Source organism: Argiope bruennichi, chromosome X1 (genome assembly GCF_947563725.1).
Source record: "Argiope bruennichi chromosome X1, qqArgBrue1.1, whole genome shotgun sequence".
Lineage (NCBI taxonomy): Eukaryota > Metazoa > Arthropoda > Arachnida > Araneae > Araneidae > Argiope > Argiope bruennichi.
The window spans coordinates 68,604,543-68,631,418 of NC_079162.1; the positions used below are offsets into that span (position 1 = coordinate 68,604,543).

Genomic DNA, 26,876 nt, shown 5'->3' on the forward strand with positions numbered 1-26,876 from the left:
GACTCAATCTTAGTTCCCGCCAGTGATGCTGCGACGGTCTTGTCCTTCAGAGAGAGAGAGAGATTTTAACGGTTTTCAAGGGTTTGAAAAAATGATAGCGTTTGAATTATTATGTTTTAAATGTTAATAAGATAATTATTTTTCCATTTGTAAAATGGCAAGCATGACAGAACTAATTTCTCATAAGAAATTTTTCGTCCTCTTATCGCTGTACATCTAAAAATAATTAACTCTAACGGATCAATTGGTAACACTTCAGTACTATACGTTGTACAATTAGTAAGAGTTATTATTACATTTAGTACGGATACTTTATATTTTCTTCTTCAAATAAACCAAAATAATTTTATAGCTTCAGGGTAATATTCGCGCTCATTGATTATCAATAAAATGCTACCTCAAGAATAAGATTTGAATCAATGAATAAAGTAACAAACTCAAAAATCATTTTTCTGACAAACATAACATAAAAAAAAATGAGAAGCTCTGATAAGATTCATTATCAGAGTTATATATCGAAAAATGGCTATCTATTCAAAGACGTTTTTGGCAGAAAAACATTTCAAAATACATTCATTTCTTTCATTTCCTAAATCATTTCTTTTTGAGGGTGGAAACCACTGCCAGATATTTTCCGGCTGATAGCATTCCGCTGCAATTTTGTTATAAGTTTGACAAATCAATGATGACAGATGATAAAAAATGATGCTTACATTTTCCAAACATCTTCTAAGCCATCCAAAATTCCCAATTTATAGATTAACAGCAATCAATCGAAAAAGCAAGAAATCACTCATCCAAGGATGTAATTTTGCTGATCTATCTTCAGCAAAAACTGCTCGTGCGTCAAATGTATTACAGCATTTTACACCAAACCCTACTTTTATCTTTTCAATTCACTACATTTCCAAACAGATCTTGAAGGGTACACCTTTTTATTTTCAACTAGAATTAAGTGGCAAAGATTGAGAGAAAGAAATAGCTTTTTGGCAATGTATTTAGATGTGGCGTTATCCACTTGACATTGTTGCACAACAAAAGATTCCGCGTTTTTTCGGGCTGTGTAATTTATAATAATTCTGATTATTATCACATATTTTTGAAAAACTCTTTTAAAGCAACTTAATACTCTTTGAGTGCAGTCGCCGAGATTAAAATAAAATCCAGATGATAGACTAGCGCGTGCGATTTAATAGATTATTGAGTTGGAATTTTTGCTGAATTTTTATTGCAGCGACACGTTTAAAATTTAGAAAAAAAAGTTGTTGTTTTTTATGGATATCTAAATTCCTCTAACCTTATTCCAAATTTCTAAACTCAGCATAAATCGTTTATGCTAGTTATTTCTATTTGTAAGTAATTCTCCTGAATTAGATATCTATTCATAATGACTACATTTTTTGTAATAAAAATATTTAAATTAATAAAGCGGTCTACAAGGATTAATCATATCATACATAATACAATATTTAAGAATTCTGTACTGATCTTGACAATTTTGTAAGTAAGACAATTTTTATTTTGTAATTACGAAATATAAAAAGAATAAATTTGCAAAAATTCGATCTCAAAATTTTAAAAACCAAGTCAAAAAAAAAAAAAAAAAAAAAAAAAATTTTTTTTTTTTTTTTTTTTTTTTTGCATTATGTGTGTATGCCCGTTTATGAACAGAGTAATTCGAAATTAGAATGATGAAATTTTGTATTTGATCTGTATCTGAGAGTTGTAAATTTATCAAATTTTAGATAAAATCTCTCTAAAGAGCAAGGATCAAAGTAATATGATGCTAAGATCTAGCCTCGGGACCAGAGGGTTCTATGTTCACAGCCCGATTTCACTAAAGAACCTCCATATGAGTGGACATGATGGGCCATGATGGCTAAATATTATTCATCCATTTCGGCGGGAAAGCTTGGAGATACGCGGTTTCTAGCTCAGATGCCATCCTCGTCTTCCACTCATGGCTCAGAATGAAATGATCTGTCGCCAAATGGACCTCTTATTGTTTTGAAATGGAGCATAAGTGTAACTAAATCAAATTATGAACGGAAAAATTTGTCTATCCTATGCATGTCAGCCCGATAACCTAAAAACGCAGAAAACAAAATGAAATAAATTTGGCATGTTGTCTATAAATAGAAATTGCTGATATTTGCCAAATTCCAATCCATTGAAGTGTAGACTGTCTGTCCATTTATCTACCCTTGTATATATAAATACAATAACTCAAGACTACAACGAGCTAAAATAATCAAATTTTAGTTTGCGTTTTAACACCATAATTATAAACTTTTTTCAAATATTGAACCAAATAAGGAAAGAAAAACTTCTTTCACTATACAATCGATTCTCTTCTCTAGACAATGAAACTAAATTGATTTCAGATGTCGTTTTATTCTAGAATAATAAGATCGAAAGATCAAAAACTCTATTCTGACAAGTGAAGCTTTGCTGGAATATGAACAGTAAATTTAATGTCCTGTCCAAAGATATTTGCTTGAGGAAATGAGCTGTCAAAAAGTTTATCTTCTTTTCGTTTGATCAAATCAAATATTTACTGCGAAGAATATCGGAACTCGTGCTTTTAAATTAAATTTCTTCTTTTACTCGGATAAGATTTACAGTAGTCAAATATAAAATTGAGAGTATATATGGAGCTTGCCAGGCAAATATAATTTCCTTTAATTAAATTGCAAACTACTTTGCCAGTAAGTAATTTTAATTCAGAAATGTTTCATATTTTTCATTAAACTACCTAAAACTAAATGTCATAATTTGTTTCCCATGAGCCATGTATAAGCTGTTACATCTTGTAATAAATGACCTTACTCATTCTAGTGTGCATGTATTGAACTTTCCTAAAAAATTTAGTAAAAAAGAGAAATTTTCTTAATTATATTTAAGCATGATATTTGCATATTCGCGTGTATATAGTAAAATTAAAATAAAAAATTTAACTCTGCTCTCGAAAATTAGAAAACACTTCTTTTGTTGTCCTGACCATCTGACCACGGCTCAAAACTGAAAAGTCCTTCTCAAAAAGAAAAGAAAATCGAACTTCTAAACTAAGGCTTTAGTGCGTAACGTTGTTTTTGGCTTGATTGCATCAACTGTTGCATTCTGCACGTAATGATTTTTACATTACGCAGTTTACAAAAAGAATGCCGGCTTACATAAAACTATTTCACCTACGTTATAAATTCATAAAACTATATCACAATAATATAAAATGCGAGATGCTTCCATTAAATTTGGATCAAAACTACACGAGCATGTCTTAAGAATTTAACGTTTTTTAAATGCAAATTTATTTTTTGAATGAAATCTTGAAGAAAAAAAAAACTAAATAGCCAACAATCTCATTGCCTAGAAACGTTGTTATTGTTTAAAATCTGTTTTATTTGTTCACAGGAACTCTACTTTCCTCAATTTCATTTGAACGATTGACCTATATTTGCTTGTAGGCATTGTTAAATCACTACTTTGAAACAAACGAAAACTTGGTATAAAGACTTGAATTTAAATAAAACACATATTTTAACAAATGGTTTAGTTCTAAGTTAACGTTAATTTTAATGCGTTTAAGTTTTTAAAAAATAAGATTAATAAAATTTGAAAGAAATATTGTGCAGAAATGAAATTACTGACATGATAAAATTTGAATTGTAAAATGGTTTGAAAATATTTCATCTAGAATAATTCCCCCAGAAGTCACTGTTTGAAAAAAAAAAATTATTAACTTCTAATTAATTAAGTATTTAATTCATTTTTAAACTTTGCAAAAATCGATATCTCTTGTTTTAAATAATATGTGTGCAAAATATGATTGAATTCGATTCAATTGCTTAGAAGAAGACATGGAACATACATATATTACTACATTTTATTTTATTATATATTATATATATACTATATTTTATTATATATTATATATATTTACTACTTTTATTTATATTAAGATAAATATAAATTAATCACATAATATTTTGTCTTCATAGGTTTCTGATCAAGACGTGAAACGGCCCGAACTCCACATTATGGGGTACTTGCTCATTTATCTGAGTGCTTGCATCAATCCTGTCATCTATGGCATCACCAACAAGCAGTATCGACAGGCCTACAAAACGGTGCTTCTATGTAGGCGGCCGCGTGCTCTCAGCTTCAGTGGAGGTAATCAGCCCCAGCAACAGCACGACGACTCTACGGGGGTGCGTACTACTATCTCTCTGGTCACTTCCCTCCCTAGTGTTTCGTGTGGTCCAGACTCTGTGTTTGTGGAAGAAAAATCTGTGTAATATGAGAACCATTTTGAAAAGACCTAAATGTGAAAGATCTGTAAATGGAATCTCTAACGACAAAGCACAAAACAGACATTCAGGTTGAATGTATATTTTGATCAAAGTGTACTATTACTATTACTATTTAATTCGTATTTTTTGTGGCTGTGTCCTTTTTGGTAAGATATTTGTGTAATATATTCGTCTGAAAAATTGCTCATGTCTCATAATTAATGTATTCTTTTCTGTGTGAAACTAAAATAATTCGCTTGTCAAAGTACTGCAGCGCCGAAGTTAGCACATATCTGACTTACTGATTACTTAAACAAACTCAAAATACTTTGAATTTAAATAAACCACTCCGAAGCAAAGGTATAAATAATTCCTTTATATATATATATTTACTTATTCCTCCTGAAAATAGAAAAAAAAAACTATGAAAATAAATTTAATGAAAAATAATGAAATAAATTCAACGTCCGTATAGTTGAAAATTCTACGATTATTTATTTAATTCAATTTAAATTAAATATATTATTATTTAATTTATTATATTTTTATTATTTATTTTAATATATTTATTATTTAATTTAATTTTAAATATTTCATCATAAAGTCGGGGTTGTGCACGTCTCAAAAGGCAAATAATAAAAAAAATATTTGCGAAATATTGTATATGGAACGTAAATGTTTGCGCGAGTAAAATGCCATGATCTAGACCTTTCAGCTGATTTAGTCCGTGAAACCTGTGAGAGTTGACAAATAAACAAGTAAACAAAACGTCTAAACATAAATAACTGTTATAACTAATATAAATACTGTTGCTCAGAAAAATTGATTTGAATGTCTTTCCCACATAAAGAAGAATTTTAAAAACTTCTCCCTTTTCATGGTTTTCCTATTTCAAAATCAAATGTAAAGTTTTTTTCTTTTTTTTCAAATAAATGTGAAGATAGATAATTGCATTTAATTTGCTGTAAATATTATTTATTACACTTTAATATTTTTATTTCATGTGCAGTCAAGGAAAAAAAACGAAAAACATGGAAATAATTAGAATTAAATTCTTCTTGTGTATTCTTGTGCATGTGCACTTTTCTTAGTAATCAAATATTTTTTGGCCAGATATCCTATATACATTACCAATACAAAAAAAAATTAGTGGTTTTATCAATCATTTATGTTCCTATCAGTCAGAGAAAAATTCATTATTCTGGAAACTTAACACTAAATCCACCATTGAGTAAATGAACAGCATTAAGATAGACGAAACAGTTAATTATCTGGCACTGTAAAAGTCACTAATTATTGGATATATTGATGGAAAAATATCAGGTATTGGATTTCTTAATAAATAACTCAGAAGTTTCTTCAAATGTTATTTTCAGTGACATGTTTGCTTTTTTACAAAGTAATTGAAAACCGAAATCTAGATTCAACTCGTTACTCAAGACAGTTTTTCAAACCAACCATTTATTTTTCACAAACAATTCTCTTTGTTTGCATGTTTAAAAAAATGTAAGCACAAATCCATAGATTTAATCCATTATTTATAACATTTATTTTAAGGTCATTCATTTTCAACAAACTATTCATCTTGTTGACTTTTTTTTTTCTTTTGGAAAGTAACGGAAAACCGATCTCTAGATTCAAACCATTAATCATAATAGTATTTTAGAAGTTATTTCTCATAGCGAATCGCTTTCTTTTTCCGAAAATAACCGGAACGCCTACAATTGCTAAAATGGACTGGCAGAAAGAAAAAAATATTTTCATATTTTAGAAAACTTTCTCCTAACTAGTGAAAAAAAAAAAAACGAATTTTCTGTCAAGTCAAAGGAAGAAGTTTAACGAAAAATGAGACAATAGATAAAAATGACTCTGAATATTTTCTCTGAACGTCATGATATAATATTAATATTTACTTGGACTTAAACTTATATACATAATAATAAGTTACACTTTAATCTATAACACTAGTTTCCCACAAAATTATCCTAAAAGAGATGCTAAAATATAATAGTTTAATATCAAGAGCTGCATGAAATTCCAAAGTGTGAGATTAATACATATTTATCAAAAAATGTATTTTTAACTTACCGAGGACAAAAGCTTTCAAAAATTGTTAATAAAAAATATAATATTTATAATTAGCATTCATAAAAGGACAAATATAAAAATTTGAAAGATAAAATATATTGAAAACATATTTTAAGCAAAATGCTCAGATTATGTGAGTTATTGATTCTTTAAACTGATTTTGTTGCGCAGAATTAACCCAGAATTTTTGTGGCATGTATATTAAAAAGAAAAGAAAATACTAAACATTATGAACCACTAAATGTATTTTAACTATATTCAATAACATATTGGAGATTCATTATCATACCAAAGGCTATCATAAATTTTATTTTAAAAGACTTACGAAATTTAAATACTTATACAATCTCCTATTAACCATGTTTAATAAAATAATCTCGGATTTTGGGCATTTTAAATGAAAACCAAACTGACCGAACAATGAAAGTTTAAATTTTATCATGTTAAATTATTTTAGACCATTTCAACGACCACTTCTAAAATAATTTAATCGTTGTTTTTTTTTTTTTTTTTTTTTTTTTTTTTTTTCACTTTCTAATGCTCTTAGAGCTTTGAAATTTCAAACTTCTGTATTCTTGTTGCAGTATTTTTTAAAAAAAAAATATTTTAAAGCTAAATAAGCAGATAATCGATTAATTTGGTTAAATTATTATTCTACACAAGGAGCGCCCTCTATTAGCGAATTTCAGAAAGAAGTTTTTAAAATTTATAATAAAGAATTATGAGATAAGAAAAATAAAAAAATAAAGAATAATTATAAAAATATTTCTATTTTTTAGTACACTAGCCAAAGTTTTAATTTAATTGATTTGATAAAATTTATTCGGCACTGGTGGTGGCAAAATTCTGTGTGACTGATGCTTTTATCACTTATTGAAATTAGCTCCTCCTTTGGTAGAATTAAAAGTGAATTGCGACTCCTTGAGATCGTGATTTTAACACTGAGCAAATGAGTGTTTACTTTAATATTTTAGGGATTGAGCCGAATGTAGCAACAATCCCATTCGTCATTCTTTCAAGGATGTACGAAATTCTATTAAAGTAGAAAACACGCTTTAGCAAATATTAGAAATTCTGTAAATTAAGGGAAATTCACCGGGCATTTGCTTTCAACTAAGACTTAGAAATTTAGGATGTTAAGGCAGCTATGCACATTTCAGTCCTTTTCAGATAAAACTTTGAGGATTTCAATTATAATTTTTGGTTGTTATTCAGATTGTTGTTTTTTACTTAGAATATGTAAAAGAATAATTCATTTTAAATAAGAGTGTTGTAAGCTATGAATAGAAACACTAGACTGTATTGGCATGAAGGAAAATTTTATAGTTCGTACATCTCTAAAATCTTTCGATATTTTTAAGCTCAAATAATTAAGAAAATTAGCTGGATTTAAAACATTGCTTCGAAATTTGATGAATAACTATTATAGATTGAAATTCGTTTTATTTAGTTCTTGAGGAAATCGGGTAGCAAAAGCTTTTCCTGAAGGGAAAGATCGACAAGTTAAAATAGTATAAGAAGCTCTGTTTTAAATATTTATCAAACATGAAATGTTTAAACATGTATCAGTAATTATCCCGTACGGTCGTTTTTAAACTGTTATAAAATACTTTAAAAACATTGTGCTCCCTTTTGATTTAAGTTAATTTGTACAGCATTGTTGCCATCCAACCCGGCTTATCAAATAAGCAATATCTATACCTAAGGCATTGCAACTTAGGAGATGAGCTTAAAGAAATTTTTTATGACAATTTTCAGAAGTAATTTAATTATACGCTTTCATCTGATTTACTTCCCTTTCACTCGAACGCATTCAAATTAATGTCAAGCATCGTTTAAATTTCAGAACATTATTCAAGCGATTTTTTTTTCTATGTTTTCAAATTAGTTTGTAGGAAAGTGTGATCCATTTTATTTTTTCAAATGGTTGACTGAATCACAGGCTTTGTATAGCTATATATAGTTTGTGTGAAAAAGTTGTTTAATATTTTTACCATTTTGCTTGAAATTGCTTTTGAGTTTTAAATTTTAAATATTTTTATAAGCAAAATATTTAAACCAACTTTTTTGAAAAATGCCCCAAAAATGATTGTTTTCCTATTCCAGCTCGTCGCTATATTTATTACATATAAAAAGTTTCCATAAAGATTAACATTTAAAAAAATATTTAAAAGTTGCCTGGTATTAAAAGTTTACAAAAAAAGGAAAAGAAGATGAAACTTAGCTTGACTAAAGGCCCATTATAGAACTTAATCCTGACTTGAAGACATAAAAAACTTCAACAATGAGAAAAAAATAGAGAAATATGTATTAGTATTAATGAATTTTTCATATAAATATATTTATTATATAACAATAAAAAGCCAAATACCCTTTTATCAGTCTTTAACAAAAGATATCTTCTTTAGTTCCTTTATTTTTATGCATATCTAGAAGAAAAATTGTCCTTATACAAAAAATTAATGACCTTTTTATTTATTTTTGAAGAAATGCAGATGAACATATTTGAGAAGTTCTGTGTTAGGTAATTGTTTCTGGATGTAATCCGTTATTAACAGATCTCAACGATTATTGATGTCAAAACATGATTTTGGCTCTGATAAATCTTTCATAACTGTAAATTGTTATCTATACGGATTCTTATGAGCTTAACTTAGTTAAGCTGTTATCTGCATGGTTTCTAATTTGCTTAATTCATTTCGTATATATAAAAAAAAGTAATAAGTAATTCATTCGTGCATAGATTTGAAAAATACTTTTGCCTGAATCAATCAATAAAGAAGGAAATAGCATATAATTACATTGAGACTCTAAAGGATAGTTAATAATATATTGATTAATTTGGTTTCTCACTTAATTAAATAAATTTATCAAATCAAAGCAAAATCTTTGGTTGAAAGTTTACAATTCTATCATAAATATGGTGTTCTTTTAAAAAGCGTCTTTTCTATAAAATTGAAGTTTTAAAAATGTATCATTTCATTTAAATGTCTTAATTAAGCTTTGAATTCCATCACAAAATCAATTGAATAAGACAAGTTTTTGTAAACTCGGTAAGATAAAAGAGATTAGAGGACGAATTTTAATGTTCGCTAAAATTATTCTCTCTTAACTATAAAACTAGGAAATAATCTGAACAAGAACAGAAAAGTCACGGTTCGTTGTTGTTTAAGTCTCAGTCCGGAACTATATGCTATCAAAAATCTGTTTATTATGTAGATCTGATGAACGTCAAAAAATGGTGTTGAAGGTCACACATTCTCCCGCTGATGTGGCGTGAAAGTTTGAAGAGGGAGGCACCCGCTTGAGAATAGTCTTTATCTCAGTCTAACTGCGGTTTAAAAGTACAAGTTTAAAGAAAACTTCCCTTGTTTGGAGGCCAAGGAAAGCTAATTTTTGCTTGAAAAATTGTTTAAAAAAACGAAAAAAAATGACAGAAAAATTATAATTAATAATACACTCTTTTCATGAAATGTTAATACAAGTTCATTATTTCTGTTCATCTGCTTTGTATTGACTCAAATACAAGAAACCACAATACAACAACTGACTTAAATTTAAACGATTGCAACTAAAAAATTTCCTTTTTTTTTTTTTTTTTTTTTTTGGCGTACATATATGTACCCTCATTGGTTCTACATTTTGTAATATTTATTTAGCTTTAAAATCGAGGCCCAGAGTAGCGAGTAAACATTCGATTTGTACTAGTACTTTAGATTTTGCATTGTGGTAAATATTTAACGCTAAATATATACAAAATAGGTAATATTGAAATTTAAAAAAAATAGAAAAATTACTTTATTCATGTTGTTAAGTCATTAAAATAACCTATAAATGCACAAGAAGCATTAAAAAAAATTTAACTACACATTTGATATATTCATTGGAAAAGTTGTATAAAAATCTTTTTATTTATCATATCCATCATAATAAATAGGGATGGATTAAGCTTATTGGGGCGGGGGAGTTTTAGATGCCTAAAGGGCCATCTGAAATCATCATACCTTCATGTATTTGTATATTTTGATAGTCAGTTTTTACATTTAAAAAAAAAGTATGATTTCAGATACTCTTAATCATCATGTTGACACTTTTATTAATAATTACTGTTACATTACTGATTTTTTATAATCATTTTAATTAATCTTCATTGATACTTAAGATCTTCGAGTTCGGTAGTTTTATTTTTATACTCTTATATACACGTACATAAATACTATCTAAAGAAATTAGGGTTTATTGCATAAAAAATTAAATTGGCTGTTTCATAGCAAAATTAATTTATGTATTGCATCTCAATAAATAACTATTATTTTTACATAAGCTTTAGTCAGTTACAAAGTTCAAAAACAGAGTTAATTTAATACTACATATTAAAATTTGATGAAATATTAAATTATGAAATAAAATATAATATTCTAAAAAATTATTTACTGTGGCTCAATCATTATACCTCCCTTGACTTTAATTCCCTTCTGGCTACAAACGAGATCTCTCTAAGAATATTCGATGAACTCTAGTGATGATTTACCATAACGTTATTTATGCGCATAAATTTTATTGTGGCCCTCAGGGCTTAACTTAGGAGGCGCCGTGAATATAAAGTGGTAGCACTTTTATTCCCACTTTATAATCTATTTAAATAAAACTGAAACTTATGAATAATTTGTACTCAATAGTAAACGAAACTATGGAATAAATGTTCTTTCAGTTTTCCTGATCGATTCTTTGAAAAATAAGGAAGGTCTTTCTGAATATTTCATAGTAGCAAAAATAAATAGTTATTATTTTTTTATTTATTAAAAACTACGTTTGAAGTACGAGAAAGATCATTTTTATCGCAAGTGTTGCGATTCTTATCGAATGATAGAATTAAAAATATTTTAAAGCATTTTATTTATTTGCTCTACAGAGTACTTCCAATTTTTAAATAAACGTTGTATCATTTTTTTAAATTATTTATATCTTTTTTTTAAATAAGCTTTCGGTGACTTTTAAAGAATTTTTTGGCACTATTTGTAATTAATCGATAAGCTGAGAGATTAAAAATTTATTTAGTGTAATAGATATTCTCATTAAAAACAAGTTTGCTTATGAGAAGAGAATTTATAAATTAAATCCCAGATTTTTATTAGGATATCAGGAAAATCAAAATTAATCTGAATCAAGTCAGGAGTACAAGTTACACTACAAATAAAAAGGAAAACGGAACTCTTCCTACGGGCATGGTACAACATGGTACTCATGGTACAACAATGCTACAAAATTTTTAATAATTTTTAACTCTGATTTTTTCTTATATATCTCTGGTTTTATAATGCATTTTTTCGATACCTTGTTATAATCTGTGGCTACAATTTTTCATTTGTAGCCACAGATTAAAATAAGGTATTTAATTCAAATTGAAGGTATTTCAAGGTTTCATTTGAAGGTATTTAATTCAAAGACAATATAAAAAACAGCACTTTTTTTTTTTTTTTGAAAAATTTTATCAAAAAATTTTCTTACTGCCTATTTTACATTGCAATCAATGAATAGTTTGATTTAATCCCACAATTTAATAAGTTTACAGTAATTCCATTTATATTTCAAGAATTTAATGCACAAAATTTCTCTAAAAATATATTATTTTCAAATACCTTAAACTTAAGGTATTTATTTTGAAAAAAAATTGAGTTTCTAGAGCAATATCTATAAGAATGTAAAATAAATATTTGTTTCTCTAATTTTTTTCCTTCGTTAAAACATTATTGAAGAAATATTCCTTTATCGTTTTTCATTACGTTCTTTACCACTAGATGGCTGGACAATCTCTTTTCCATTAATCATTCCGGGAGCTATTTTAACTCTCTACTGTGAGGTTTTTAAAACATAAGACTTCGTTTTTTTTTTTTTTTTTTTTTTTTTTTACTCTCATCATTCAAGAAGAGAAAAAACGGGACCAACATTTTATGATTTTTTCGGAGATATACTGGTTCTTCTCGTGGTTGTAGAACACACCCCAGATTAGGGAGCCAATTTACTGTTAACTATCAATAAAAAGTTTTATGGTTCGGTAGATAACTGGCAGTCTTTCAACAGAACAATCAAATTATCTTTAGAGACATCTATAATTTAACTAAAAATTTCAGGTATTTCTATTCTTTTTTGTCAATTGAGAATATTTATTTTTCTTTAATAATAAATTACAAAAAAAAAGAAATCCACCAATCAGATTTAAAAAATATGCCCAAAAAATTCCATTTTATGATCGCTATGAAAAAAAATTCCAAAAATCTATTTTCTCTGAAAGAATGAGTTGCGGGAACAAGGATGTGTTATATTAAATAAATTTCTTACTTTTCCCCTCCGAAAAAAAAATCTGGGGCTTTTTTTCCCGTCATTTGAGAATATTTGTAAAAATTGATAAAAAGAAAAGAAAAGAAAAAGCAGTTTATTTGATGATTTTCAGATTGAAAATCTTCGTTCTTTTGAACAATTTGAACAATATCCATGCCATTGTTATGTGAAAAATTGGTTTATAAAGAGTAACTAACAGAGGTTTGCAAAAAAAAATTACTTTTTGAAAACTGTTTTAATTTTGATAGCTGATTTTTATGTAATTTTCAGTGCTGATTCCAAATTTGAAATCGTGTTCTTCAATAACATAAAAAATAACTACTACATCGTTTCATATTTTATTGAAATAAAACAAATCAAAATATTTTGACATTTTGATTTTGATTTTATAACCACATAAATTCTTACCTTATAAATCTTAATTATTTCGTGATTTAATGGTTAAATAATATTATGTAAAAGTTTTTACCCCTCCGTATCATAGCGCTTTCTCTCTTTCTTAAAGCTTCTTTTTTTTTTTTTTTTTTTCCCCTTAACTTACCGAAGATCCTCTTTTTTCAAATCTAGGAGTAATGGTAATAAGCTGATATTCTAAATTTCTTGATGCCTCTTACGATTTCCATTAGGCCTTGGTGAACTTTAGACCTTCCTCGCTGATTGCACCGAAATTTTTCGAAATTATAGCCCAAGTGTGAATGCAGTCAATAAATTTTTCTACTCTACTAAGCTCTAATAACACTCAGTATCTTAAAATTTGTACTATATTGAGTTTTAATAAAACTCGGTATCTTGAAATTTGTACGATGCTGAGTTTTAATAAAACTCATCATCTTGAAATTTGTTAACGTCTCTTGTATAATAGATTCTTGGTCGAATTAAGATGAAGAGCAGCTCTTGGGAAATATGAATTTCGGGGTCTCTCTTACCCTTCTCAGTTTTCAAATTTAGATATTTTCATCGACTATCATTTAATCTCCAAATAAGTAATTTTCAAGTGAAAAATGACAAAATATTGAATTACAAATTACTTTCAAGAGAACTGATTTCCTTATCTGGCGTATAAAGAAAAATTCATAAACTCAATTAGTTATAAATTCATTCATTCATTTAAATTTAGTTATACAATTGTACCGTAACAAAAGAGAAAAAAATTAAAAACTGTTTAAACAGTTATAATTTTTCGACGAAAAATTTGACACAGTTTTTAAGTAGAGCATCTACATAAAAATGCACATAGGGCAAATATAAAAACTGCTCCCTACCCACTTTTTTTTAAAACGTGACACTTAATATTTTTTTTCTGACCCTTTATGCCGAGGAATACAAAGTCTGAAAGGGTTATTAAAGCTAAATTGTAAAATATAAAAGAATGGATTCGGTGTGATCTAAACATTAAAAATAACTTCACAATTACCATTATACAAATCATAAGAATGTTTCAAAAAATGCTTGGAAAACAAATTTTTTAAAAGTCAGCTCGAACGTTTTATGTTAAATTTACCCAGAAAATGTCCTCCATTTTAATTTTAATAATCTGAATAGGGCACAAATAAAAATTCAAGGTAGAATTCTTAATACATTACAGAGATAAAAATCAAAAATGATTTCTATTTATATATTTGAAAAAAATATATATATAATGTTTATAAATTTCTTAATCCATCGAAAAAGAATATATATATATATATATATACACACACACACACACACACAATAATAATGAAAAAATTATTACTTTTTTTACTTTTTGCCCTTACTCATTACATGGATATTTTAAATATTGAAATAAATCCTTTGTTAGCACATATAAAACCATTCAAAGTCTTGACAACTAAGTTAATATCTATAACAATAAACAGAATTACTTCGTGCACATCGTTAAATCAATCTATCAAAATGTGCAATAAATAGAGTTTAATAAAATATAAAGCACCCTGTGACAATGTTTTGCATGGTATAAAAAGATATACAACGGCATAAAATCTCAAAGATCTGAGTTCTTGTGATTTAATTAAATCTCAAAAAATGTTTTCGTAGCTTGTAGCCCTTAAAAAATGAAATGTTAGGGATTGTTAACAAAATCATATATATCTTCTGGACCGAATGACCACAAGAATGAGATCTAATAAAAGTTAAGAACTGCCCTTTACATGAGCTTGGTGGAACTAAGTACAGTTTTCTATAATGATATTAAACCCAGCTTTGAAGCATCACGAAGGTTATAAGGAAACGGATCTAGTAAATTCGAACCGTGGCCAGATGACGAGAATGAGACCTGAATTCTCACACCTCTATTCAGATTTTTGTACCCTCCCAGCAGGAAAACATTTAATCCACCACATGAGGGTTTTTCTTCTTTTAATCGTATGTACACATCCAATATGCGACAGACAAGTTATTATCGACAAAAATGTCAGAGAAGCATTTAGTGGCATGAAGAACTTTGATAGCATTTATGCACTGCACCTGTCTGTCGCGATGCAAAAGTGTCGGAAACTTTTGTTCAGCATTTTCCCCAGAGTTCAGAAGTAAGCGTGCACTACCCAATCGCTATCATATGTTTCACGCTTCTTATCGCTTTTCAACAATAGTCGCTAATGGCAAAATATGTCGGATAAGCGATTAACAATAGAGAGGCAACGGTATTTGTCCCTTATCGGATGCTATCTGGATGTGTACACTAGGTCTATGTACATGGCAAATTTTTGAAGGAATACAGTTTTAAATAGGGAATAACCCCTACCACTCTACGGCCTCCAAATAGAAACCTTGTTTCTATGCTACCACTGCTTCATGATTGGTATGGAGCTTGGAAAGATGGATATTGCTTCAGAAGTTGCCCCCACTCACCCATCATGAATAATTTGTAAAATTTAAAATACATTCGCTCTGAAATTATGAGAGTGCCTTGAGGGAGGAGAAATTTGAAAAACAGTGGTTTTCATGACTGACTGAAATACTGAAATATTCAAAGAGACCTATATGTTGCAGACTTAAAAAGTTAGATTACAAAATGGTAACTTTGTGAATACAAACATGCGTATTCTATGATCTCATTTGGCTCGGAATGAGTCATTGGGAAAATTGCACTAAAGTTATTTTAAATTAAAACTTCGGTGTATTATTTCAGTTAGTTCAGTTTCTAATTGGAGAATTTAAAGCAAAATAGTCAGTTTTATTGTTCCCTTCATCGAAGACAATCTTAGAACAATTAAAAGTAACTGTTGATTGCTCTGTACAATTGAAGAGTACTTCGATAACTCTATAACTGATTTCAATAGCCTAATACTGTTCAAAATGACTTCGCACTTTCTCCGCTAATGATTTAAATTCTTAATGTTTTGTGAAAATCTCAAATACTTTAATATTAATACTAAAAATACTTAATACTAAATACTAATAATACTTAATACTAAAAATAAACAGAACAGAGTGGGAACAGAAAATTTGAAAAACCTTTGACTGTCGCATGTGTTTCTCCGAAAATAAGACCTAGGCATATTAATGTTTTCGCCAAAAGGAGTATAAGGGTTATTTGCAAAAGATATTTTATTTTCCATGCACAATATATATTCATTTATGTAAAAGAAATACAATACATATCATATAAGTAGCAATTGATCCAATATTGTGAGACTTTGAATCCTTCTGGCAAAATGTCTAACTGTGGACACAATTGTGACTAACTGTGGAGAGCAAATAGTACTTGTCTCCAATTGTACAGCACTATGAACAACCAAACATTTTGCTCTTCTTTCAACAATCCAGTCATAGATTATGTCCTCAAACTCAGAAAACAGCGTCTGCAGACCTAATCCGCTCTTACAGTTCTTAACGTTTTTCTTGTCTGCTTTTTCACAGAGATTATCTTAAGCTGATCACCATTTTCGGACCATTTAAAGATCCAAAGTCTCCTGCAGAGAGCTCTTAAGATTCTTGCCCGAAGTTCTTCCACAAATCCTTTCTTGCGATAGATATTTCTTTTGATATTTCTAGATATATCACATAGATATTTCTTTTTGCGTTTATCTTATCTGAAGAACAAAATCCTTTAAATATAAGGAATCCTGAGAATTTTTATTACTTTCAGTTTCATGAAACGTTCGATTAAACATTGGCCAATAACTTTAGTACACATCCAGCTGGTAATCTTAAGAAATGCTCATTTTGAGGATAAGGCTTAATTCTTCATGTAATCTGAGATTTCAGCTATCCGAGATCTACATAGACTGTGGTCTATCGGAATTCGCACAGTGGCGCTGCTCTCAAGGAACATATATTCTCCGTGTATTCTATCATCCGTCTACTCGCGGGCCTTTGATATCAGACCATTAAGATAGGCCAGTGCATTTATGGCAAGGTATACTATAGGTATATTTGGTATACTATAGGCTATAGATAAAATAATTATTTATGAATGTGTATGTATGAATGTTAAGCGAAAGGATGAATGAATGAGTTATACCAGGTCACTAAATAATAATTCCCTTACAAATAAAAAGAAAATAAAGACACCAATAATATCCAGGCTTAAAGAAATACTTTTAACTAGGTCTAAATAAAATAACTATCAGGTCTTGGAGATGCAGGACCACAAAGTCCAGGTGCTCCGTCCAAAGGATTCATCACTGGCGATGACCATAGGAGTAAGATGTTATGTTTAAAAAGAAAGCATCCTAAAAAATCACGTTCGTGCTTTTTTTTCGATTAAGGCCTATTTTTGCAAGAACGCGATATATAGAATTAGCATAATTATTTAGAGTGAAAAAAAACTTAATTGCATTCTTTTTAACTGGTAAATATCTAAATTCTGCAATTTTCTTTAAAATATAGCAAAATTTAAAAGCAAAAAATAAACACATAATCTCTTAGCGATAGAGCAATGCACTACAACACATTTCAGAGGTATTTTAATTAAAAGAAAGAAAAACAATAATTAGCATTTTCTAAAAATAAAAATGAATATTAATTTACTACCAATGATAGAAAAGTCCCTTCTTTTTTATTTTTAGGAATCCGAATGAAGCTGAAACACACAAACTGTGTGCAATTTTTCATTTGTGTGTATGCATGTTCCCATGACTACATATGCAAGAAAGAGCAGATGTCTTCGCTGGAATATTGAAATGATTTATTCATTTTTATTATTATTATTTGTTCCTTTTCCTGTTTTTTAAATGTTTTAGAGAAGACATTTAAGTAGTCCTTTATTAGTTTTCACGTTCATTAGCTCTTTTACTATCTTTATGAATATATTTGGTTAAAACACTTCTACCCAAATTAGTTCCTTATTTGTCTTAATCATATTATTTATACGTTGCACCGTATTCTTAATACAAATAAAAGTCATTTAGGCTATGTTTGTAAATATATTCCGCATCCCCTCCGAAATAACAGGACTATATTCAATTAAAATTTTCACTTACATATTTTAGACAAAAGAAAGAATACAGTCAACTTCCAGCAATTCAAAAATTAATTACTATTCAATTAATTACAAATTAAACAAAATTTCGCTTTCTTTCACAGTAACTCCAGAAGAAATTATTCTAGATGAAATACTTTTGCACCACCTTAAAATTCAAAATTTTATCATTTCGATTATATTGCTATCATCTCTGAGCAATATTTCTTTCAATGTTATTGAAGAACAATTATTTTAATTAATAATAATTAAAATAATAAAATAATAATTTTATATAAAAGTTATTATTTTATATTAATAATTTTATTAAAAAATATTATTTTTATTAATTTTTTTAAAAAATTTAAACTTATTAAAATTAACATTAGTTCTGAACTACTCTATCATTATTTTTTAAAATTTTGGATTTATCTTAATACACATTTTTTCACCAGGTTTTCATTTGCTCCGAAGTAATGGATTAACAATTCCTAAAAAAGTTATTGTGAGCAACTGAAAAAAAATGTCCGAAGAAAGCAATGACTCCAGGCTGTGAGAAATTAATCAATATTTCGTCGTTTTTCCACAGGAAATTATTACGAAAAAAATTTATAGCCCCTTAAATTTAAAACTTATTACCTTTTCAAACAATAAAAAAATTCATGTTGTGCAATTTTTCTTTGAATTGTTATTATTTTTTTTAGATTAATTAAATAAAGATGATTTTGAAATAAGGAAATTTATTGTTACTCTCATTCTGGGCAACGTCAAGGTTTTTAACTATTCTCCCAATACTTTTTTTAATTCTATTTTATTCCAATACATATATCTTGGAAAAATAATTTTGTAAATTATAAAATTTTATACAAAAATAATGTCTACGTTAAAAATATTATAATTTAAAGGATTTTTATCCAGAATAACGCAGGTATGTCAATTAGTTAAATTCTAATTTTTAGTCGCTATTTTTTTTTTTTTTTTACATTACAGTTTTCAGTGCTGCTTGGTTTGATTTGAAAATAAAAACTGAAATTAGAATTGAAAATATAAATCTTTATTATTAATAATTTTTCTGAGCAAAACTCTCATTCCAAAATTATTATTACAATGAATTAGTGTATTAAAGATTAAAATATGTTGAAGACTAAAAAGTAGAAAATAAGAATGAAAAATTTAGAATATGCTTTCAAAGGTTAATTGGTTAATTGAAAAGTAGAAAATAATTTTAATCAAAATTCTGGAGGTTAAAACAAAATCTTAAAAGCATGAGGCACTGAAAACAATATTATAAGGAATTTAAGCAGTAATGAGACAAAATTCCTATGTATTCATTAAAAGTTAAATTTTTTTATTTTCATGAAATTAAATCTTCTTAAATTTTAAAGCAATTATAATTATGCTTTGTTAAAAGTATTTCCAACTACACTATACATTTTTAAAATTTTGATTTGAATTTCATATTTTTGATAACATATAAGCATATATTCTATTTCTAAATACACTAATAGGAGCATGTCTTTTAAAACTTTTTTTTCATTTAAAATTTATTTCCATCGGGTGTTGAATATTCTTTGGAAAGAATATTCAACTTAGTATTTTGTAGTATTTTGTTTTCTTAGTATTTTCTTAGTATTTTTAGAATTTAGTATTTTGTTTTCTTTTGATAAATGATAAATGTTATCTTGGCAAGGAATAAATAGGATTCTAACGATAGGAATTTGAAATAAAGGTATTAAGATACCATTTAACATAAAGTCGTACCATTCTATTCTGGAATCAATCTACTAAATTCGTGATAATCATAGTTTACTCTTGATAAGTGGTATAGTACTATTCCTCTTTTACGTTCACGCCTTTAACGTTTTCCCATCATTTATAAAAAAAATTTCTATGTTTACTGAGATTAAATTTAAATAGTAAATTTACATCACTAATTTATGAATCTCACCAATTTACATCGAGGTTTTTCTAGTTGTTTGAAAAGAGTAATATCGGGATAAAAATATAAAAGTTATTTTGCTGTGAAAGGTGGCATGAATCAGAGATTTTAAAGTGCCATAAAACAAACAGACCGACAAAACAGTCGCTACAGATACGAATCAACTAACTTATAGTAAACTTACAAACATACATTAAACAGTGGGAAGACTTTCTTATCAAATAATCCATATAAAAGGTTAAACGAAGACGAACAGGAATAAGAAAATATTCATGTGCGTTGGATTGAAAAGACATTTCTTAACAATACCCATAGATAAAATTTCAATGACTCGAAATTCCATTGACATTGAATACATGACCATATTTACATAAGTTGATAGGAAGGAGGAACGTTGGTATCACAGCCTTAGAATTTATAAATTGTTAATCCTAGACCAATAAATGATTTGAAAACCGTCAGCAAAAAATTCATTTGGCTAACAAAATTTATAGTAATCATAGTTTCTTGACACATTAAACAAAGGCAAAACTTTCTTGTGAAAAGGTCCCTGTAGAAGTGGAGCATTGACACTTAGAAAAAAGGAAATATGCATGTACCTTGTATAGAAAACAGACATTTTCTGCAAACACGCTTCGATAAGAATAAAAAAGATCTCGGAAACCATATTGAAAATAAATATCTGAGCATATACATTGCAGCGTAAACCTTGCGTACTATACATAAAAAAATAATGAAATGAGTAAAGAATAATGCAAAGCTTGTAAATCAAAGTTCTCGGGCAAAATGGGAGAATTAGAAAATATAATTAAAGAAATATTTAAGTACTTTGAAAAAATAAGAGTCAGTCTGCAATATATTGATAAGCTTAGAAAGAGTTTCGCGTTTCATTCGTAACGTAAACTAGATGTTCTATATCTTAACCACTAATACAATTTGCTTACTTAGCACAACTTAAACAATAATAATATATATATATATATAGAGAGAGAGAGAGATTAAACAATACAGTTATAAAAAAAAAGACTTTTTCCAAAAAACGAGTATTTAAACTCAAATAAATATGGAATAAAAAATCATCTTTAGATATTTATGCTCTCAAAATTACTCATTCATACCAGTCATACAATTATTTCTTAAACGGTTATTCTGGTTAGGAAAAAATAGAAACTATTTCAGCTCATTCCAAAAACAATATTTCAAAAAAAAAAAAATTCCCGAGAGTTTAAAACTTAACAAAGAATATATATTATTGCGTATCAAGATCAATGCATTCTTTTTTTTAAATTTCTACTTAGCCTAGCCTAATTATTAATGTTGTAAATTTCAAAGATATGATCTAATAACGAAATAAATCATATTAAGTTTACGCCCTCAAAAATCTATTTTCTTTTTCAGGAATTCACATTATTTTTAATATTCAACGCGTGTACCATAATTAAGGATTTTGTTTGCTTTATTCAAACTTCCACTATGATTCCGATTCCCAATAAACTTAAAGGAAGCTTAGTTTATTTTCTTTTTAGAGTTCTTAACTATAAATTAGTAAAAATCAGGCGAAACTGTCATGTCTGCAGTGCCAGTTGCTCTACTCACTGGCTGTCCAATTTGTCAACTGATAATCATAAAGTTTATTTTGCCACTGTAAAATATAGCCAATTTGAAAACAATTGTCTTCCACGAAAATAATTAATTTTCTAAAATAACCATGGTTATTTGAAGTTGACAGTATGGGAAAGGATAGATTCTGCACAATTACATGAAGTTAAATAATGCTAACGATTTCATAAATAACTTTCATATTTTAACAGAATTTAATTAATCACCAATAATTGTTTTCCTGTGTAATAGGACCATGTTTTTAATCCGAATTTTGGACATACTTCATATTGGTTAACGAATTACCGATGCTTTTCTTCAAGGTTACTTAAATTGAGGGTTAAAAACCTTAATTAGTACCACGAAACCTTTAAGAGTGAACTTTTATACTCGATTCATCAGATTCATTAAGCAAAACTGAATAAAAGTTTTCATGACTTGAAACATTTCCCTAGAATTTTCAAATAAACTCCTTTGATTAACTTTTTTTGTTTGTTATAAATTCCTTCTCCACGGTTCTAACTTAAGTATGAGCAAGTATTTGAATGTTGAGGTAGCGAATCATTGGCAGGATGAGAATATCAAATGTCAATATACCAAGAAAAATGCATTGAAATAATGTATTAAAATGTTACAATTATACTAGACAAAACGTATCGGTAATGTTATCCTAAAATAAAATATTTCAATTTATTGCTAAATATTTATTACATCTCCTTCAATGCAATCCTCTTCGATTGCAAGGCACTTCTGCTAATGTTTTCCGGAACATCCAAACATGCTTCAAAGTCATCTTCATCAAACATTTTCACAATTTGATGCAAATTTTTTTTGTCACATAAAATTATTCAAAACGGTGACCACAAACAGGTACATTCTACCGTGGAAACAAGAAAAAGTCACAAGGTGCCACGGCTGATAAATACAGAGCCTGTGCTACCATTGTTGATAATTTTGTTAAAAATTCATGAATAATGACGGCACTGTAAAGCGGCGCATTATCATGAACTCTTGTATTATTTCGCACAGTTTTTTGTTGCCTTCGACGTTTCCTATATAAAAATATATTAAATGGTGCGTCTACTTAATAAATGAATGTCTCTAAACTCCAGTTCTCTGATCTGATGAGCATGCTGACTAAGTGGATGATCTAACTGAGGATGATTCATCAATGACGGATTTCTTACCTTCTGTGTATACCACTCGGATGCTCTTGTTTTTAATAAACAGTTGTCCTTAAAGGCTTTTTGCAACATCTCAAACAATTTTGCAGCAAAAATTACGTTTCATTGACAAATTTTAAAATATATTTTTTCTCAATTCTATTCGCAAAATTAACAAAGACATTTAAAATATTAACAAAGTTAAAAATCTTATCTCATTAAAAACAAATTTGTTTTCAGACATTAATATGAAGTCAAATGCTAAATATTGCTAGATGATGATTAATGTACGTTACAAAAAAATTTCGTAAAAATTTACAGACGATTTCTAGTATTATGTATTTAAAGGAAGCATTCCAGATACTTTTTTTTTAATCACAGTAGTACTTATAGTTTTACTTTATTTTCCTATTTATCCTCAGATCATGATAAAAAATTATGATTAGCTAGCACTTTATTCTTTTTTTAGTTTTTCTACTTAATTTCGGAATTGAATTCGTTAATCTTTGCCTAATGTTTGTTAACCTAGTTTTCCTAATCAAACACGTTTGGTTAAGAAACTATTTATTGCTTGTTGATGGAATCCCAAGTGAAAGCTTAACAATCCTTGATTTATTAATTTTCATTTCATAATTTTTTTTAATGCATAGATGCGGTTTTGTCTGTTCCTGCTTGTGATGAATGAGTAAAAATGGATTAAGAAACCCCGCCTTTGCGCTAGTTAATTTTTCCTTCTATTGTATTGCATATTCCGCTTTCGCCACCATGCCGTTAAACGGTAGGTTAGTAAGTAGTTGCGGTCAAACACAGAAGGAAATCACCTTTGATCCTGTGATCACCACGGGGTAAAGCGGTAGTAGACTTGTTTCTAATTACCGAGTTCCTAAACTTTGAAAGGCGCTTCGGCAAAATAAAAAAGGAAGAGAAACCTCAACTCTTTGGGCAGTAGCGATCCTTTTCTAAACAGATAAAAGGAAACAAAAATAAGGAGAAAATTTATCTTGCGGGAAAGAATTTTGGACCGAAGGTGCGTCCAGAGGTTAACAAAGGGGAGTTTAGATTTATGACTTGGCGTAGCCTACTCCTCTGTAATTTTCTGCTGACCCTTACAACAAGTGGAAGGAGAGAGGTGTCACTGCCCAGACATCCTAGGACCCCTGTAGCTATTCCCATACCCTTAATGGTCTTTTCCCTCTGGGGTTTATCTTGTAGACCATTTGTATATCTCGAATTTGTGAAATACTGTTCCTCCCCGAAGGGTCGGATTGCTTCGTTTTGGTCTGCTAATGATGCTGGCAGTAGAAACGGCGCTCGAATGTCGATTTTTTGCCAAGATAAAACTTTAAATATGAAGAAAATGGACAGTTTAACCATGTCTGTTTCTAGTAAATAAATGACAGAAATGAAGACAACGGAAGACAGCTTCATTAGCAGGATTGATGGAGTGGTTAAAGAGGTTGTCTGGAAACTCAAACATAGACATTTGGAATTCAATATGGCCTTGATGCACATGACCTCGGTAACGAAATACTTTTAGTTATTCTGTGTAGAATAAATTAGAACACAACTAACGATAATTAGTGGAGGCACCTAGAATTCTACTTGTGAGGGCATAGTTTCCCTTCAGCAATTGATACGATTGTTTCTATTTTAAGGAAAAACGGGAAACTAAAACTCGCATTAATTGTTATGCAACCATTCTTGATACTAATTGCTGTTTGTATATCCTTAACAGACTGTCCACCTTTGGTTTCCACTTTATAGACCTTCTATAGGTTTCGAATTTGAGAAATACTATTCATCTCCTACAAATCAGATTGCTTCATTTTAATTTGGAAAACCTCGACAGCCAATTTTTGTGAAAAGGAAATGTTAAATATGGAAAAAAATGGCAGTTTGTTTATGTCTGATTTCAATAATAGAAACTGAAATTAAAATAATCAATCTTTATTAGCAGTTTGATGAAATAAAATAAGGATTTCTTCTGGTTAAATGAAATATGCTGATACTTAAAATTCCATGTGGCATCGGAGAGTGCTTTTAGTTACTGTATCTGGAATAAATTAGAATAATACTGTAAAAGGTTGGAGGGTTTATCTTGCATTTTTTTTTTCTGAGGGCATTAGGTTTTATGAGAGATGTAATGTTTACGCAAGATGCCTTCATTTTAAAGCACTTGGGTAACAGTAAACTAAAAAATTATTTAACGAGCACTTGATTATATTTAATGCATAGTAATAACTTAAATTTAAATATCACTTTACGACAGAAAGTTTATTAAGATGTTAATCAATTTTATGTTTTAAAAATTGAATTTTAGTTTAAACTCTAGAAAAATGAGAACTATTGAATAAAAACATTTTAAGATATTTTAAAGCTCAATAAGAAAAGTCTAAAATAAGGAAGGAAAAAAAAAAGAGTTTTAAAAGCACAGAAATTTGAATAACTTTGTAAAGTTTGAGATTGAACATCTTGAATGATCCTCTATCAAAAGGAATTTAGAAATTGCAGGTTTCGATCATTTAATCAAACATTCCTTCACTTTAATGAACAACCAAATTCAAAATAACGCTGATGGCAAATTACATATAAATGATATCCATGGGAGATCTGTTTGATCGAATCTTGGACATTGTATAATGTACATCACAACATAAGAAAAAAGCGAATATGCTTCAAATTCTTCATTGTTAAGTACTCAATCATGTTCAATTCTTTAAGCATAAAATAGTTCATTTTGATGTAACAGTTAACATTACACGTCAGAACGAATTACATTGCACTGAATATTTAATTATGTACCTTGTTACTTCTCAAGAATTAATAAAGAAATGGTGCAATAAATTAAGTAACCAAACAGATGGATTCATTTTGATTAATATTTGAGTTCATTTAATTAATGTTTATTTTATTTTCTAAGCTGCCCCCCCCGCTCTGATTTTAAATCTCAAAATGATTCTTATTAACAATGCAATACAAAATTGGCAATACAAGGCCATGGTATACGACAGGTAGAGAAAAACTTATATGTAATATTACTGTGTTGGTTTTACTTTTGAAAGTGAAAAAGGACGAGAGTGGTATGAAAATGATATTCACTTATGGTGCCCTCAATATCACTGTTGCGTGCATATATTAGTAGCTCATTTATCATTCACGAGCCTGATTTTTGAAACTAGAATAATTCCGAAATATTTTCAACTTGATGCCACAGTCGGACAGGAAAAAATGCTGTTCTGAACTTCTTCTTCTTTTACTAGTTTTAATTTTTTTTAAAGAATTAATTCATTTGAATAATGCAGCTTTTTGTCTGTGTGTATACTCTTAAAATCTTATTGTATGGTTTTCATTTAATGAAAACATTTCATCTCAATGTTTAACTTAAGCTAGGCAGCAAACGATTCTACGTCTCTGGAGTAGAACTAGCAACGAACTTGATCTTGTCGCTCACCAATTCAGGTTCAGGCATCGGTGTCAACATGATGTTCAGCTGTAACTCATTTCAAAGAATAACGATTTTGCATTTGGTCTCTAAATTAGACTAGGAATATATAAAAGCATCCTTGAGACGTAAATCATACTCATATAATTTATGCAAATCATACTCATATAATTTATGTAAATCATACTCATATAATTTATGCAAATCATATTCATATAATTTATGCAAATCATACTCATATAATTTATGCATAATTCATAGAATTTATGCATAATTTTGAAAATATTAGTAAATAATTTACTTTTGTGCGCAATATTACTCAAAGTTTAGATCGAAGTGATGTTTCAAGCTACTGAATCATGTGATATCAACTTCAGTGATAATTTTTTATTATGGAATCTTGCATGCCTATAATATTTTGGGTCTTTGTCTAGCTAGTTATTATAGTATTAATCCGAACAGTGTATTTTTTTATACAGAATTTTTTTATACAGATCTAAAATAAACCAAATCCAAAGCAACAGAATACATGAACTGCAAAGCAATCTCATACAAGTAAATAAAACACAAAAATCTCCTCCTTGTCTATGAAGAGAATTAGAGAAATCCACAT

The 26,876-nt window shown here is 28.5% G+C and overlaps 1 protein-coding gene across 5 annotated transcripts in view; it reads left to right on the plus strand.

Annotated features, from left to right (window-relative positions):
• The window catches only part of LOC129958801 (G-protein coupled receptor moody-like), a 99,282-nt gene that overhangs the window by 48,918 nt on the left and 23,488 nt on the right, over positions 1 to 26,876 (plus strand). For 2 of the 5 annotated variants that reach the window (XM_056071485.1, XM_056071486.1), the window contains exon 5: positions 3,999 to 4,493. In XM_056071485.1, coding sequence (XP_055927460.1) covers positions 3,999 to 4,295 — 297 coding nt within the window. In that variant the 3' untranslated portion in view covers positions 4,296 to 4,493. Of the gene's footprint in view, positions 1 to 3,998; positions 4,494 to 17,728; positions 18,309 to 18,575; positions 18,769 to 26,876 lie in introns of those variants that run through there. The other 3 variants (XM_056071488.1, XM_056071489.1, XM_056071487.1) reach the window with 3 other exon arrangements.